Raw genomic sequence first — 17,128 nt, 5'->3', positions numbered from 1 at the left:
TGGTGACAGTCTTGCTTGGAATACATGGGTAGTGCATGTCCCACTATTTCCATTTCATATAAATTCATATAAGTTCCGGGGTTTCAAGTTGTGATGTGGATAGGTGAATGCTCATTGTTATTTTTTTTTAAAGAATTCTTATGAAGTGGCTTTAGATACAAATTCAAAGGCAGCTCATGATTAGTACCTCTATCTACCCTAATTGCATGCACCATTATTTTATTGCTGATATTGTTATTATTACCAATATTATTTTTTTCAAAATTAATTTTTGTAAAAGTAAAAGCAGTCTAATCTGTGAGGCTGTGATGCATGTCTATAAATATCAGGTGATCAGAAACCTGACTTGATGCCATCTGGCAGTACAGAGTAACAGGAAGTTCATGATCATAAAGTTGGTAGAGAAAGAAGAAAATAGAAGTTGCTTGTGAAAAAATGGAAAAAATTAACAACAAAAGAAAAAAACATCAGGGGTGTCGTTGCAAAGGGTATCCCCTGACTCTATATCCGATTCAATCCGATGATAACAAAACACCACAACACCCTCACCATTATGACAGCAGGAGGAAAAGATTGAGCTACACAATATCTTGCATACTACACGTGGTAAATTATGCCAAGGAGCATGGTAATAGAGCAGCAGCAAGGGCTTTAAGGCCTTGGGCTGTTGTGTAATGGATACAGCCTGGAGTGTAGCATTGACAATGCTACACTCCCCTGCCCTCCTCCCCCACTACCATCAAAGTATTTTGAAGTTATTTTGTTGATTTTCAAAATTTTTTGCAACACATGACTTGATGTAATACTTCGTCACTCAAAAACCTGATTTCCCATAGATCCCCCAAGATTGTTGGGGATGAAATGTAGGCATAAGTTGGAGTTAAAAAGCAATCATAACTCGAAAAAATATTCATTTTGCGGTGGAAATGACATGTATCATCAATCATTTCATTACATTTTTCACCAGAAAAACATAAGCCACATACCAGATTCCATGACTGGGTGAAATTACAAATTGACTGTTTTCTGCTTGTATAATGTGCTGCAAGATTGCTCTTGAATGGGATCACATTCAACTTATTTTAAAGATGCTCTCTAATCCGTTGTTTCTCTCTTCCAAATACAGAAAAAATTAGTAATAAATGGCAGCTTTTTGCTTATGTCTTTTAATATTTAAAATCAAGGAACTTTGAGAACTGAATTATGGTACAGCAATCAAAGTAATTATGAACAAATTCAAAATTTTGTAAAAAATCTTAAAACCACATCTTCCAGCATGTATCTTGCTACTAAAACATACTTTCTTGGCATGTCTTTAGCTGTCTAATACCTGTTCCTAATCAGTTCCCCCAGAGGTGTGTGTGATACGCTCCTACCGGGCAGCAACCAACCACCTCAAAAGAAAATAGTAAGTAAGTCTGTGATAGCAAGCTCAGATAACAGGAATTTGTACTATAATGGTTGTATAGTAACTGATAGTTCTCAATGATAGATCTCTACTCACAGAGATATTCAATTTGTCAGAACTAATGTTGTCACTTCACTTCAAAGTTTTTTACAGCCATATCTGGTCCACCGTGAATAGAATACTGTAAATTTCATCATCCACAAATACTAAGACAGCTTGTGAATGTCAAGTGAAGCCCAATTACTCCCATAAAGCAAACTAATGTTAATGATGATTCCCAGCCACCGTGGAGAATGAGGAAAAGGCTAGTCTGACTGGGTTTCCTTGAAAGCCTAGACATTTCCTAGATTAGAATATAAATGACAAAAATGCAAAAAAAAAACAGCATCTGGTATGATAAAGAACCTTACATTCACTTGTAAAAGAGACAAACTAACACTGTCATTTAGCATTTATGAAGTGACTTCTCAGAAACCTAATACAATATTCTCATTTGCAGTTTTCTTAGAAGTATGCATTTGTATCAGCCTAAAGGACTAAGAGTGGTGTGAATGAGTATGTGTGTGTAAATTGTGCATTACCCTAGTTTTTGAGGAGATAAACTTGGTATTTATGTATGTATATATAGGGCAAAAAAAAATCTATACACATCTCACACCAAAAATAATTTTATTAAAATTGGTTACATCTCCCTTTACTAACATGATAATACTGTTATGGGGAACAAATAGTATACATCTGATTGCATACATAGTTGATATTATGCACACAATACAAAGGCAAATATCAAGTTTATACCTTATTTCAGAACAACACTACCTTAATTCATACTTGATAAAATGTTGTGGTCTTGCATCATGTGATCAATTTTTTAGGTGACTGGCACTCCATTTGAAGGATGAGAAATTTTGTGTGAGTTTTGAGTCCCACAATTAATGAGCATAATATATAATTTCCTATAAAAAGGTGTTATTTAAAAAGGAAATACCTCCCATAATGTAGACATTTTTCATGTTTGATGGTTGCTTAGAATTCAGAAAATATTACAAGATATATTGATTTGCAGTGCTTTCCACAATAACTGAAGATCTCAGTTTCTCAAAGCTCACGTAAAGTACAAACCATTACTAAACTTTTCATATTCAGATTACATCTTTGGAAAGTTACAAATTACTAAAATCTACAATGAAAGACTGTAGATAGGACTTTGTTACTAGAAATTATTCAACTTTGTCACAACTTCAATTTTCCACCTGTGGTAATTATCTTGCATAAAAAATCTACATGCAATTTCAGAAAACTTTACGGGATATTTTATTGGTGGAAGCAATGTGAGCACTCTTCTGGTGCACAGATACATATATACTCTTGTTGGTCAGCAAGTAAGTGAAGTTATTTTCCTTTTGTTAGTCACTAAATAAAATCAAAACAAAAGTAATAGAATACCTTTTAATTCATTTGAGATAGAAATACCATGTCTATTAGATAACTGGTGCAAGTTGTTGGTCTCTTGATGTCCCATACTCTCCAAAGAATTTTTTAAGATTGAGGTATAGAATAATATTTCATTCTAAAGATAAAAACCTTAACCTTGTCCTTTCACAGACAATTTGTTCAAGCTCTTGATATTAAGTACTTAGCATTGATATTGTCCAAAGGTCACATCCAGTTCCAAAAGATTTTTTAAGTTTGAGGCATAAGTACAATTGGAAATGTGACAATATACTTTGATGTGTGACACAAGGATATTATGTACAGTACTAGTCACAAGTATTGGGACCACCTGGCTGGAGCCTCCAATATTTATGGCAAAAGAGGCATAATCCTTTTGAGAGAAGCATTTTAGCCAAAAGTATCAGTCTCTGCCATGACGTCACCACAACCTCAGCTTTGTGCCACTGACTCCTACCTCCCATCAGCACACCTTGGGGTATGTTGGAGTGAATTAACCTCCAGCAACTTTCTGTATCCTGACATATTATTTATTGCACAATAACTTCTTGTGATAATTGATTGTTTATTAATTTAGGTAAAACAAAATAGCATTTATTTACCTAAGACTGTTGGGCAGATCATGAGCCTCAAGGAAGTAGGTAATTCATTTAAAGAAATAACTGAAGTTTGCAGTATCCAGGACAATTCAGGTGTTCAGGAAGAAAAGGAATTGTGATATGCTGGAACCTTAAAAAAAAAAGTCTAGGCATCCCTGGAAGATAAATATGTAAGAAAGCTGTTACGGTTTTATGAGTGTGCAATCGAGTCTGATGTGAAGGCCACTGGATACTAAGACAGCAACAGCCCTCTGGGGCGTATAAACAATTTTTTAAGTTCAGGCACATCACAATTCCTATCCTCCATGAGCTGCTATCAATGCTTGACTTGTCCTTCATACTACCAACTGCTCAGTTTTTTCTCAAAACGAATGACCTGTTTCCATGAGGCTCATGATCTGTGCAATACCATTAGATGAACATTGTTTTGTTTTAGCTGCATTAGCAAAACAATGAATGATCTCAATGTTATTGTGCAGTAATGTGACAGGATGTAGAAAAAATTGCTGTGGGTTATTGCTCTCTAATGCACCCCAAGACACACTGAGGCAAGTCAGCAGAGTGAAGTTGAAGAATGTAGTCACATCATGGCAGAGGCTGATACTTCTAGGTAAAATGGTTTACTCTCAAGGCCACGTTTTCTTATTCACCATAAGTATCACCCCCCTTCCAGGGGAGTCCAGTACTTATAACTATAGTAAAACCAATTTATACTGACCCATATGGTGAGGCCCACCATGCTGCCAGATTGCCAGCCAAAACATTCACTTCACATTACTAGGTTCTCTAATCATAGTATTTAAAGACATTTCAGATTTTTTATTAAATAGTAGATGATATAAATTAATGTTACATATGAAAAGAAATTTAGGTATTTCATGTAAATGTAATACCTTACCAGGTCAAGTGATGTTGCCACTTGAACTGAGGTGTGATTTTCCATGTAATGATAGAATAATCCCATGCAGGGGTTATTCTAAGTGTGTGAGGGAGAGCTTGACCAAAGAGTAGAATACCCCATGCAGAAAGTGAATGCGTGAGGGAACATGATAGAAGAATAGAGTAATCCTATGCAGAAAGTGAGTGTGTGAGGTGAGAACAGGCTTGAGTACAGTGAGCTCATGCAGGAAGTGTATGTTGTGTAGTTCACTACGTTTTCCCTACTCTTTCAATTCAGGTGTATGGAATGGCAATATTGTAACTAATATTGTTTACATGTATGCTATGATTGATGTTTAGTCTGAAAAATAGTATAGGTGAAATATAGGATTGGAATAGTCAGGTATGTCTAGATGTGTGTGTATATCCATCCACCAGTGAATATGCAAACAGCATCTCATATATTGCTCTAACCACACACCAAAGATCCATAGTATGTTAACTAATCAATCATTAATTGCAAATATCAAATCTTTATATTGGTAGCCATTTACAGTTAATTTTAATTAATGAAATTAGTAAATGCCTCCATTATCCAAAGATTGTTTCTTCATATTTAAGGGATTAGGATGGGTAAGGTTTTCTCATCCGTGTGTGTCGCAGGCCAATCCAAAGTATCTTATAAAACCATAATGGAAAGACATGTTCTTTTTTCCATACCTTCCTCCACTCTTCCAGCTTTGTTTCATTCACTCATTGCTCCTTTCCTGTCCCCACTTTAGTGTCCACCTTCTATTTAACTCTCTTACCTCCATTGGTTAAATTATTTTCCTCTCCATCACCGGGGGAAAATGGTAAACTTAGAAAATGCCAGAAGACAGTTTAAATTATAAAAATCCATTTCTCTTTGTAATTCTGAGTACAATGATGTACTTTCCAACTTGCTATGACTTTTGAGAGGAAAGTTATTGGTTTATCGAAAATTCCTCTTCTTGGCTGCTGTGTAACCTGTCAACCAGAATAACCCTCTCTCTCTCTCTCTCTCTCTCTGCTATTTTGTTTGGATAGAGAAATTGTACTTCAAGAGTAGAATCTACTCATGTGCCACAGGGGTTACCAGATATTGCCTTGAGGATGGAAAGAAGCTTAGTGAGATGTATCTGAACATGGCCAATGGCAACTCAGTGGGTTGAAAAAATTGCTAAATACTTTCGTTCACCCTCTGACAAGTAGGCGCGAAGGCAATACAAATGTGTGGAGAGAAAAATCATGATTACCAGAATGATATCACCAGCTTCCCAGATGCAGTTATATTATTGTTCACGAATGACCACTGTATGTTAAGAGTTAATCACTCTAATGTTGCTTCATAATCCTTATACTTTTCCATAAGGCCACTGTTTTCCTTTTTCATTTCTTCCAATGCTGTCTTCATCTCATTGTTCATCTTCACATACTTTCTAATTTTCTGCATTTCACTTTTAGTTCTTCATTTTCTGCAAACAGTTGATCCTGATTTTCAAGTATTCCAGCAGTCATCTCCCTCATCCACCCAAACTCTTCCTCCATTGATATTAATCTTCTCATATGGTTTTTTTTCAGCCTTCAACCCTGAAAATTTCCTTTCACTGCTCCAATCTAGTTGCCTCAGTCTCAAGGGTGTCTGTATTATCTGCACATTTTACACTTTTGTTTACATGGCTGGTGATGGCTGGTGGCACCATGTGAATCTTTTTCTTCTTCCACCATTTTCATCTTAAAAAACAAAGCAATTTACTACAATTTTGGAGACAGGAACACTATCTGGCCCATTATCCCCCTATAATATATCACCAGGCCATGCTGTACTTGGGAGTTGGCAATATACATAATGCTCCTTTAAACGTTTGCTATCTGCAATGTGTTCACACGTGTGTGTATGTGTGCAGTACAAGAGATCAGCATAGATTGCCCAACTTCACACAGCTGCAGCTCCATCATTATTTTCACAGTGTATATGTGGCACAATTGTAGCGCTGCTAGTGGCTAACCTAATTTAACACTGTCTTAAGCAGTTTCATATGTGTTATTGATGCATATAACACATTGATGAAGTGCAAAGAACTCACACGCCACAAGGCAGTGCAGCTCTGTGTGAAAGTGTCCCAAATTGTGATGAGAGGATATTCAGAATGAGTGCCTTATCTTTAATATTGACTTGAAGAACTAGCTGATCAATCTGTACTTGTTATGATGATTCAAAATCTTGAATAATTATGTTGGGCCTAACTTATTGTTTCTTACTCTTACATTATCTTGACAAATAAAATAGTAGTATGTAAAGCCTTATGCTAACTGGTCATTATGTCCATATTTCACATAGTTGTTAAAATAATAATGAGAGATGGATCAGATATCTTTATGCAACCTTCATTGTGATGTCCAATGTCTAATGAACAATTCCTAAATAATGATAAAAACTTGTTGCAGTGTGTGGATGCAAAATAGGGGTCAAAGTAATCTTGAATAAGTAACAATTGACAATAAAATCTTCTTTTGTACATACAAATGTAGCAAATAGCACAAGTGTGATACATACATAAAATTTCTTGACTGCCAGTGTTTCTTGATTAGCATAACTGATCATATAGCTCCATTAATACATTCATGAATAGAGAAAACACAACATGCCTTACACTCCAACACCACTTACTTACTTACATTATAAGCCAAATAAAAATTGGAATCTTGCACAGGTGACCACTATACCAAAGATGTAGTGGAATCCTTTTGAACCAAGGTAGTGGTAAATTGTGAAATGAAGTCCATTATTATAGCACCAGATTTTTCAATTTAAGTACAAATATATATATATATATATATATATATATATATATATATATATATATATATATATATATATATATATATATATATATATATATATATATATATATATATATATATATATATATATATATATATATATATATATATATATATATATATCTATATACATCTCTCGACATCTCACACACTCTCTCTCTCTCTCTCTCTCTCTCTCTCTCTCTCTCTCTGTGTGTATACAAGTATGACTAGGTTCAAATCTCATGAAGACTCATTCTTGGGAATGTTCAATTTCCTTGAATCCAACATTCAAATAATTAGAATTATGGGAATTATGTTGAGAGATGCCCTGAACAAACTCCAGAATATAAAGAAGAATGGTGATGCACTCAATATATATGAATCAGTGAAGCAATAAATCCATAGCTGGGCCTGGATGGCTTTTTTAGTTACATGTTTGACTTTAAGCCAAAGTGTTTTATTAGAGTTCAAACTGCACAATGCAGTTGCTTTAGCATAAGGAAAGATGCCCTCCTAACCTTAGTTCATTACTGTCATATAACATGCTTGACCAAAGCACTGCATATGAGCTTATTATCTTGCTCTAATGATAACTCTTCATGAATAAACAAATAGTAAAATAAAATCCTTGGTAAAAAGAAACTATATCTTTAAGAATGCGGTTTTTTCTCTCTAGAATTATAATACTGGCACTCCAATGTAATAGAAATCTACACACAAATTATTGTCCCATTATTGTTTAATTATTGTCCCATTATTGTTTATTTCCTGTTCAGTGTACCTGTAAGATAAATCCAATAAATATGGTGGGGCTAAAAATAAGGAAAAAGCTAAAGTAGATATAAGGCTAGTTGTGAGCAATAGTACAAAATGGTTACAATGTCATGGATTGTTACTGTTGTCCTTGAATAATGCTGCACATATCTTTCAATCACAAATTCACATACATAAACCATGAAAATCTTGAAATTTTCTTATTTACTTTTTAGGTACAGAATTAAAGAAAGAAAAAAGAATAGTGGAACAAAGCAAACACTGAGCCAGAGAGGCCAAAGTATCCAGAATGAAAGAAGTCTAATAGAGCAGACTGAGTTGGTGATGTCAACCTTATTACAGTGGCACACTGCTGAAATTATATGCATTTGCAACTTTCATACTTCGTATATTCCATCTTCAAAAGATAACCTAACACAATGTACGAAAGTAAGGCTAGTTTTTGAGATCACGGAGTAACTATACATGAGGGCCCCAGAACTATAGGGACTCAAGCGCCTCCTCCCAATTTTCATGATGTTCATATCTGTGAAAATGGCACCTCTTTCTCTGTCTGGCCATGTTTGCCACACTGTTTTCCGACTTCAATAAAGTTGAAAGTCTTGTAGAAATCAGTGAACTCATGACCTAGTGATTCAGGAAGTATGTGTTTGTTTGGCAGTTGAGCCTAGTGTCATATTGATTTGAACCAGACACGCTCAAGGTTAGTGGGAGTCAGCCAGCCAATAAGAGCATACTGTGCACAGCCCATAGCCATTGCTTGTCTAATCAGTGTCTTTTTCCATAAGAAATGTGTCATCCTGGGCCAATCACCACGCTGCTATGTACACAGTCTTGATTTGAATCAATCCTTCACCTGACAGCCCTGCTCACCCAGTTCTCCATTCACTGTGGTACAGGATTGTCTTGCTCACAGATAACCTTTATTTAAGCCATTATTATTGTTATAATGGTCTCCAATAGGAATGGCAGTGATGAAAGTGGCTCATCTCTTTGGCATATACACACAAGAAACCCCTTTGAATGAAAGAAAGAGTGTCATAGTAAACTATGAGACGCTGGGCTAGTCTACACAAGCTGAGCAACAGGTCACCACATGCAAGCTAGGAAAACTGGACCCCCATGTCAGGATGGATGTTTCTAGAAAGTGACTATGCCTATGGTGGAGGAACTGTTCACTGATTTTCATGGTATGGCCAACAACAGAGAGAGAGAATGAATTTGCATGGTGTTATCACACTCCAGGGTTATTTCCACTTGACAGGTTACACCCCAGCTAGGGGAGAAATTTTTGATAAGGCGATAACTTTATTCTCAGAAGTCATAGTGAGCTGCAAAGTACATTGTTATATTCAGAATTACAAAGAGAAATGGATATTATAATTTAAACTTTTCTGTCATTTTCTAAGTTTATCAATTTTCCCCAGAGATGGAGATGGAAAATAATTTTAACCCCTGGAGGGAAAGGGTTAAGAGTGTCGACTAACAAGTGCCAACTGTTAGTCCTTTGTTTTACCTTCATTACTATATTTTCTTAATGAGTTCCTCAAACATCCCATCAATCATCCTTCAATTTGTCACTTTCTTTTCAGAAACTATTGTACTGTAGTATGTACCAATACTTGTATTTTCTCCTAAACACACCATACATTTTTTTCCCATTCTTGGAAAAAAATTCTGAAGCGCAGGGCTTTCATCTGAAACTTGGTTGAAATCAATATCTTTCTTAGTAGTGGAGTTATTGTTCATAAACTTTAGATGCATTTTCTCAGTTATTAAAAAATGGCACTCAAGTCCCTATGGTGTTGGGGCCCTCATATATACATTATATGATAGACACGAGTTAAAAAAGTTTGAATGGCAAGGCATAAAGATGGAGTCACAGTTTGGAGAACAAGAAGGGATTCAATCAGGTCAATAAGCCTTAAGAGGGCTGGGCCATTAAGGACATGGAAAACATTACTGCAAAGGATCTTTATGGGTAGCATTTAGTAGATCAAGGGTGGAGGAGAGGAGAGGGTGAATAAAGCCCGAATAATCCAAGGTAGAGTTTCTGAAAGGTTTGAGTTTTTAACAGATGAGATGTCAGTAAAAATAAGCAAGGAAAGATCAAGTAGCATGATTATTGGAGATGTTTTTGGCTAGATACTTGGTCTCAAGGGCAGCAAGATTGAAGAAGACTTGGCATGATTCTGGGATGAAGTATAAGGTGCATGAGATTCAAGTGAAGGAAGAGTGAAGTATCTTTTGTGGGCCACCTCTCTTATGTATAGTGAGAGAACAGGCTGTGTTTGACTCAAGTTTGGAAGATTTAGACGATCAAGAGAAAGAACGAGGAATAGATACCTCTATGCCAGACAGTATATTAGTATGTTCAATTTAGCTATTTGGAAATTATCATGACTGAAGAAAATCATAAATCAATAAAAACTTTTCAGTGTGGTGTCAATTATTTTTTTCTCATTTCTTTACAGGTTCATAGAAATCTCTTTTTTTTCATTTCTTTATAGGTTCATAGTTTACGTTGTATTAATTGAAGATTGTTGAAAGTTATGTAGAGCATGTCAACACTGACAGTGAAAACTAATATCTTCTGAGTAAATATATACCCTAAACTAAGCATTGACACAAATTAACAACAACAAAAAATTAAATGTTAATATTTATCATTTAAAAGTTGATTGAAAGACCACAAGCATGGCTATCTACATGCTAGTTCAGCTACTCACTGTCATCAACTGAGCCACAAGATATTGGTCCCTATATATTTGTTGAAAACAAGCTACTGTTCAATAAAGAAGAGGTAAAAAAATCTACTGAAAGATGAAATATGAGAAAAGTGAATCACTGATACCATGAATTTCTCAATAATCATATGGTATATGAAATACCTGTGTAACTTACTATGCTGCATATTTATAATGTTAATACAGTTGCAGGAAGTGGGTGGTGCTGCCATCCCTCCAGGCAGGATCATCAGCCACCTGAGTTCTGCACATGGGGCACGTCCGTTCTCGGTCAAACCAAGTGACAACACACTGCTCACAGAAGATGTGCTTACATCTTAGCATTGTTGGTGAGAAAAAGTCATCATGACATATAGGGCAGAGACCTCCGGCATCTTCAAGCTGTGCCTTACTAGGAGTGCAGCCATAGTTCTGAAATATATTACCTTATCAGGCCATTGTTATAGGTGGAATGGAAGGCATTGCTATGTTAATAAAACATTCTTTGGATAAAATAATTATTTCACCAATTTAAACACTACAGGGGATCCTCGTGATTTGACCGTTCAGTTTGAATTATTGCCAATTCGAACTCAATTAATGAATACCCAATCCTCAAGGTTCGACCGACTGACTCGCCAATTCAACATTCATATCTCGCATGCCACCCACTCTGTCAAATCTACTGTCACCCCAAATTCACCACCAGCCCGCCAGGCAGAAATGTAAACCGACGTGGTAGCATCAGTTCCTATGCTTCACTCTCACCCCAGCCGTCATCCAGGCAAGCCATGCTCTGCCGTTCCACCTCCTGCCTCCACGCTGCTTCGACTATGCCGCACAAAGCCACCTCCAACCCCAGCCCTAAGAGGCACAATTTCCTGCCTTTCAAAGATAAGCTTGAGCTTATAAGAAAGTATGAGGCTGGTATAGCTCAGTGTCGTTGCAGTGCAAATGGGTGTCCCTAAATCAACAGTATCAACAATTTGGAAGAACAGAGACAAGTACCGTGAGGCTGCTGTATCATGCAAGTATTTTTATTTCCAAAAATGTACTGTACAGCACCCTAATGTTTAAAAAAAAGTTAGATATAAATGAAATCTTTAATAGTACTGATTTAGTCTAACTTAGTGTTTTTTAGAGGTTATAGTGATGTTTTGGGGGGTCTAGGCAAGAGGTTGGTCCCTATCCCCCCTAATTCTTAATTATCTTTTTGGAAAAATTGCTTCACGATTTGAATAAATGCTGATTCGACTGATGAAAAACAACCCTAATCCAGTAGAATTGCGAGGATCCCCTGTATTTGACACCAAACACAATATGCACATACTACAAGTATAAATAACATATACTATTCTCTAAAATACAATATTAAACAGCCATTTCTATGTTAACCTTTCCAACACAAGGTGCGCATTTTGCATCCTCATAAAGCTTGTGACATATCTGAGGGCACAATGTGTCATGGCTGCTAAAATTATGGGGTTTTTTTTCCTCCCGACACAGTAAGAGATCTTTCAGAAAGTAGGTCATATATGATATAATGGATTATTACTTGACTTTCATCATTATTACAAAGGAGTATGATTCGCTTATACCAGGATAAGTACCAATGCACCCTGCTGGTAACAATTTCATAATTTTTTATGAAACCAATATGTAAGTATAGGACTTATTATAATTAGTTTACCTTAAAAGTGAACTACCGTATTTGATGGCTCATAAGACGCACCTTTTCTCCAAAAAAAGTCTCAGGAAAAGACCCTGTGTCCTATGAGGTCAAGGTTCAGTATTGAGACAGTGGTTGGTGGCAACAGAGACTCAAAAATCAAATGCTAGACATCTTCACAGATGCAGACAAAATGATGATGGGTACTACACCAAAAAACAACTTTTTCAAGGTACCAACATATTAGTTCATACTTAATGGTAATTCACATAGAATGACACCAATCACCAAGAATTCGTTTAAATGATCATGCACGAAGCATTGTATGACAAATCCAGTCCAGTAGTTGGTGTGGGATTGAAAGCCTTTGTATCATCTCCCAACCAAAACAAACTGAACCAAAATAAATAGTCAGTGTTGGTGATCTTGATCTTGAGACAGGCAAGCTTTACTGTGTTCTTTTGTGTGATGCCATTACACCTTGAGGTAAGACACACTTTCATACAATTAACTCCTTCACGCCGGATGTTAAAAAAGGCCGCCTGTGTGATATGTGGGTGGTAGCGCCGCGCGCCTGAGCGCGGGAAACTCGTGCAAGCTTGTTATACTTGTCGTCTTTGTGTATTATGCTGCTATTTTTTAGTCACTTTATCGCCTTTTCGGAGAGAGAGAGAGAGAGAGAGAGAGAGAGAGAGAGAGAGAGAGAGAGAGAGAGAGAGAGAGATTAGAAAATTTATTGCCTGTGTGTGTGTGTGTGTGTGGACGTTACACTTATCTTAACTTATCTTTGGAGAGAGAGAGAGAGAGAGAGAGAGAGAGAGAGAGAGAGAGAGAGAGAGAGAGAGAGAGAGAGAGAGAGAGAGAGAGAGAGAGAGAGAGAGAGAGAGAGAGAGAGATGGGAACAGTCTATGCCATTGGGTAATTTTAGACACAAGGCGGGACACATGTAGCTTATCTTTAGTGGTTGGTGGAGACAAGGATGGTGGGAGAAGCACTAGGATTTCAAGGACAGCATACGGCGCGTGTAGTTGGTATCCAACACACTATACGGGACAAACTGAACTGAAGAAAGCTCATAAAAGAAATATGACGTCTACGTAGGCGTCACCGTATTTGCTACTGGGGCTTCATGACGCCCACATAGGCGTCACCGTGTTGAAGGGGTTAAAACTGCCTATCTTTTTAACATTCCTTCCTTGCATACATGGAAAAAAAAAAAAAAAAAAAAAAAAACCAGTCCTGTAGTCTCTGACTCACAGTCACTGCCAATGCCATATGCCAGGTATATGTTTACATCGACTTGTGTGTGTAGCCTACTAGCAAAGACCAAAGTTTTTAAATGCAAAATATCAGAATCTAATAATGATCTAAATGCATGTCAGTCTTCAAATATCAAGTGAAATCCTTCACTTCACATTCAGAACTTAAATCTGTTCATTTATCTTTTTCTTTCAATGCCTGCCAAAAGTGAGTGCATCTTATGAGCTTTCAAATACGATACTTTCAGCCATTTTCTGTTTGTCATCTCCAGAAAATTGCCAAGAACATCCAAACTATAATTAGTTTTTTTTTCTCTCTCTTAAATACATGGTTAAACCTTATAATGTACATATCTAGTATGAAAAATCCCTATTATTATTCTTATTTAAATTGAGAGAGAGAGAGAGAGAGAGAGAGAGAGAGAGAGAGAGAGAGAGAGAGAGAGAGAGAGACTCTCTTAGTCAAGAATCCCCACCACCTCCCAGCCTGGATATGGTGCTAGGCCAATTTTCTATTGTTCAGAGTGAAGAGGTTAAGAATGTATAATTTAGTTACTCACTAATCTGTTGCTCATAAACAAAATATTCCTCATTACTGTGCTACATTGGCAGAAAACAATGAACTATAATAATTACTAATAAAATCTAACAAATATTGACTATCAAAATTGTGATTGTTACTAATTAAATCTAACTTCATTATTGAGTATCAAAAAAGTAATTATATTAACTGAGTAACAAAATAAATAGGTGCCCACCTCTATTCTTTTTTTTTTCAAATAACTGCCTTTACATATGGAAAAAAATGCCTCCACTCTAATAAAACCATTAATATCAACAAATTTTTACCACACTGTTGATGAACTTGATGATAGCTCCTTGGAAGCACTTCATCTTTGTTACAATGTCAGGTCCCTTGCAGACCATGTATGCAGCAGAGAAGAACACTCCTAAGACTTTAGGGGGGCCAGTGTACCCATCCAGAAGGTAGGAGAGCCAGGGTTGGATGGGAGCCAGACATCGGTATAGCTGGGAGCCCATCTCGACCACTAGGAAGTATTTGCCCTTAAAAAGAAATTACTGGCTAAAGAAAAGCAATATTAATTACTTACTCCTTAACTAATTTATTGCAGTTCTGAATTATTTTCTATAACTGATATAGCATGGACTACATAACTTCAATACTAGTATATCAGAATTGACAATAGTCATGAGCAGGAAGCCTTGCAATATAAGATGTTACTTAAGGAGAATCCAAGGATGCCACTGAAGCCCCTTACTGTATCTACGACTAGGATTTCCAAGCTCAAGTTCACTCAACTATATATGAAAGAAAATACAGAAATAAGTCCAGCATATGGAAAAAAAAGAAACAATGTAGATTCAACAAATGAATGAGGAATCTGTTTACGTTTTGGCTTTACCATTATTAACAATTAAATTATCCCAATCAAAGAAAGTAAGTTAAGTACAGTTGGCATGAGACAGGCTTTAAGTTGAAAAGCATCAGTAAATGCCTCACCCTATTCTGGTAGTGCATGAAGGAGTGGGGCATGAGGGCAATGACTGTCTTCAGCAGCACAGTAGCCAATTTCAACACATAGTCTGACACAATCACTATCCACATGAGATCCAGCACTCCAAACCCCTCATGTTCAGGAGGGATGAGGAGAGCACTGGTAAAGGAAACAGCATATATTAACATTTGAGATCATCTTTCTGAAATCAACACAAAGATCAAGATTTATTGCAGTTATATCTGGTAAAATAGAGTATATATATATATATATATATATATATATATATATATATATATATATATATATATATATATATATATATATATATATATATATATATATATATATATATATATATATATATATATATATATATCAGCATTTACCTGTAAAACAACTTTTCACTCCTGTAGGAATAATACAAGAGGAAGACTCCAGCAGGTAAGTTAACCAGTAGGGCCAAGAGAGGCTTGATAGGCCGCCTTCCCTGCTGAGACACTGCCTTCTTCACAATATTATTGCTCCACAAGAATCCCACGACTAGAGCTAAGATGACCATCAGGCCTGTAGAGGAGGTTAATTCTGACTTAACTCTTCTCAACTTGTGACTACATGCATGCACACACACACACACACACACACACACGGAATGGATCAAGTGGATATTGAGAAACTAATCCTGAGAGAAGAATATGACATTAGAAGCACAAGATCGCATAGTAAGAAACTGAGGAAGGGAAGATGTCTGAGAGATGTTAAAAAATATAGTTTCCCGCAAAGATGTGTTGAGACTTAAAACAGTTTGAGTGAGGAAGTGGTGTCAGCAACGAGTGTGCATAGTTTTAAAGAAAATTTGGATAAGTGAATAAAGCCCAGGCCCTGTAAAACTACAACTAGGTAAAACACACACACACACACACACAATATATATATATATATATATATATATATATATATATATATATATATATATATATATATATATATATATATATATATATATATATATATAAAGGACAGAGCTAACATCTTCCTTTTCAATGATGCCAGTGCTGAATAAATGCTGTGTAGGACCTACAATGTGTTTCACTAAAACATGAGCAACTTTTAGCATTTTCTTTTCTAAATGAAGAAAAATTTTGCTGAAAATATTCATTATCAGAAAATTAGAAAATAATAATATGTAACATAATGCATGAAAGCATGGGAAGGCTGAGATTCTTGTTTATCATTAAGTGGTGTGTTAAAGAGGGTAAAGGGATAAGGAAAGGCATCATTAAATTTCAAGCTGTTGCAAATGACAATGGAAACTAATGGTAAAATACACATAATTCATAACTTCTGCACTCATTTTCACTGCCACACATGTAATCAAAATTATCTATAAGATCTTCTGATTACATATGTTAGAGTCAGATTCCAAAGAACACAAACCCCTAAAAAAATATATATTGTAATAATAATAATAATAATAATATTAACAATAAAAATAACAATAATAAAATAATAACAAATAATTACATAATTACATCTCACCTGTGAGATGATCAAAAACTGCTTTGGCAAGAAGTATAAACAGGAAGATGCAGTAATTCCAAGCAACTAGCAAACCACTGCGAACCTCCGGGAACTGACTGAGTAGCTCGGTCAGTGATTCACTGGCACTCCTGAGGCAGAAAATGAAGAGTCATGGTCTTGCTAAACACTGAGTCACATTAGTACCACTTGTTTTAATCCACCCATCACTCCTAACACATTACAACCTACTATTCCTTCTTACATCTAATCTGAACTGATATCCATATGCATATAGACAAGACATAATAAATGTACATACAAATGAATGCTAAATAACTTCCACCTCAAATGTCAACATTTTAATCCCTAGTGGTACAGCAAAACTGAACGCAATTTACTGGGAGGGTAGAGGGTAGTTGGTTGCCTTGAGAATGATAGGCAAGAATGAATGCACATCATCTAAAGTGGCTCACCATA

At 36.0% G+C, this 17,128-nt stretch overlaps 1 protein-coding gene across 13 annotated transcripts in view; it reads right to left on the bottom strand.

Annotated features, from left to right (window-relative positions):
- Positions 1–7,393: 7,393 nt before the first annotated feature.
- The window catches only part of LOC123513183 (RING finger and transmembrane domain-containing protein 2-like), a 58,070-nt gene continuing 48,335 nt past the window's right edge, over positions 7,394–17,128 (bottom strand). For 12 of the 13 annotated variants that reach the window (XM_045270147.1, XM_045270149.1, XM_045270148.1 and 9 more), the window contains 5 exons: positions 16,670–16,800; positions 15,520–15,697; positions 15,136–15,289; positions 14,463–14,678; positions 7,394–11,117 (listed from right to left, as the gene is read on the bottom strand). In XM_045270147.1, the coding sequence (XP_045126082.1) occupies positions 10,884–11,117; positions 14,463–14,678; positions 15,136–15,289; positions 15,520–15,697; positions 16,670–16,800 (913 nt within the window). In that variant the 3' untranslated portion in view covers positions 7,394–10,883. The remainder of the gene's footprint in view (positions 11,118–14,462; positions 14,679–15,135; positions 15,290–15,519; positions 15,698–16,669; positions 16,801–17,128) is intronic. The other variant, XM_045270144.1, reaches the window with a different exon arrangement.

This window comes from Portunus trituberculatus, chromosome 35 (genome assembly GCF_017591435.1).
Source record: "Portunus trituberculatus isolate SZX2019 chromosome 35, ASM1759143v1, whole genome shotgun sequence".
In the NCBI taxonomy this organism is placed as follows: Eukaryota; Metazoa; Arthropoda; class Malacostraca; order Decapoda; family Portunidae; genus Portunus; species Portunus trituberculatus.
This window is presented reverse-complemented; position numbering and strand designations above follow the sequence as displayed.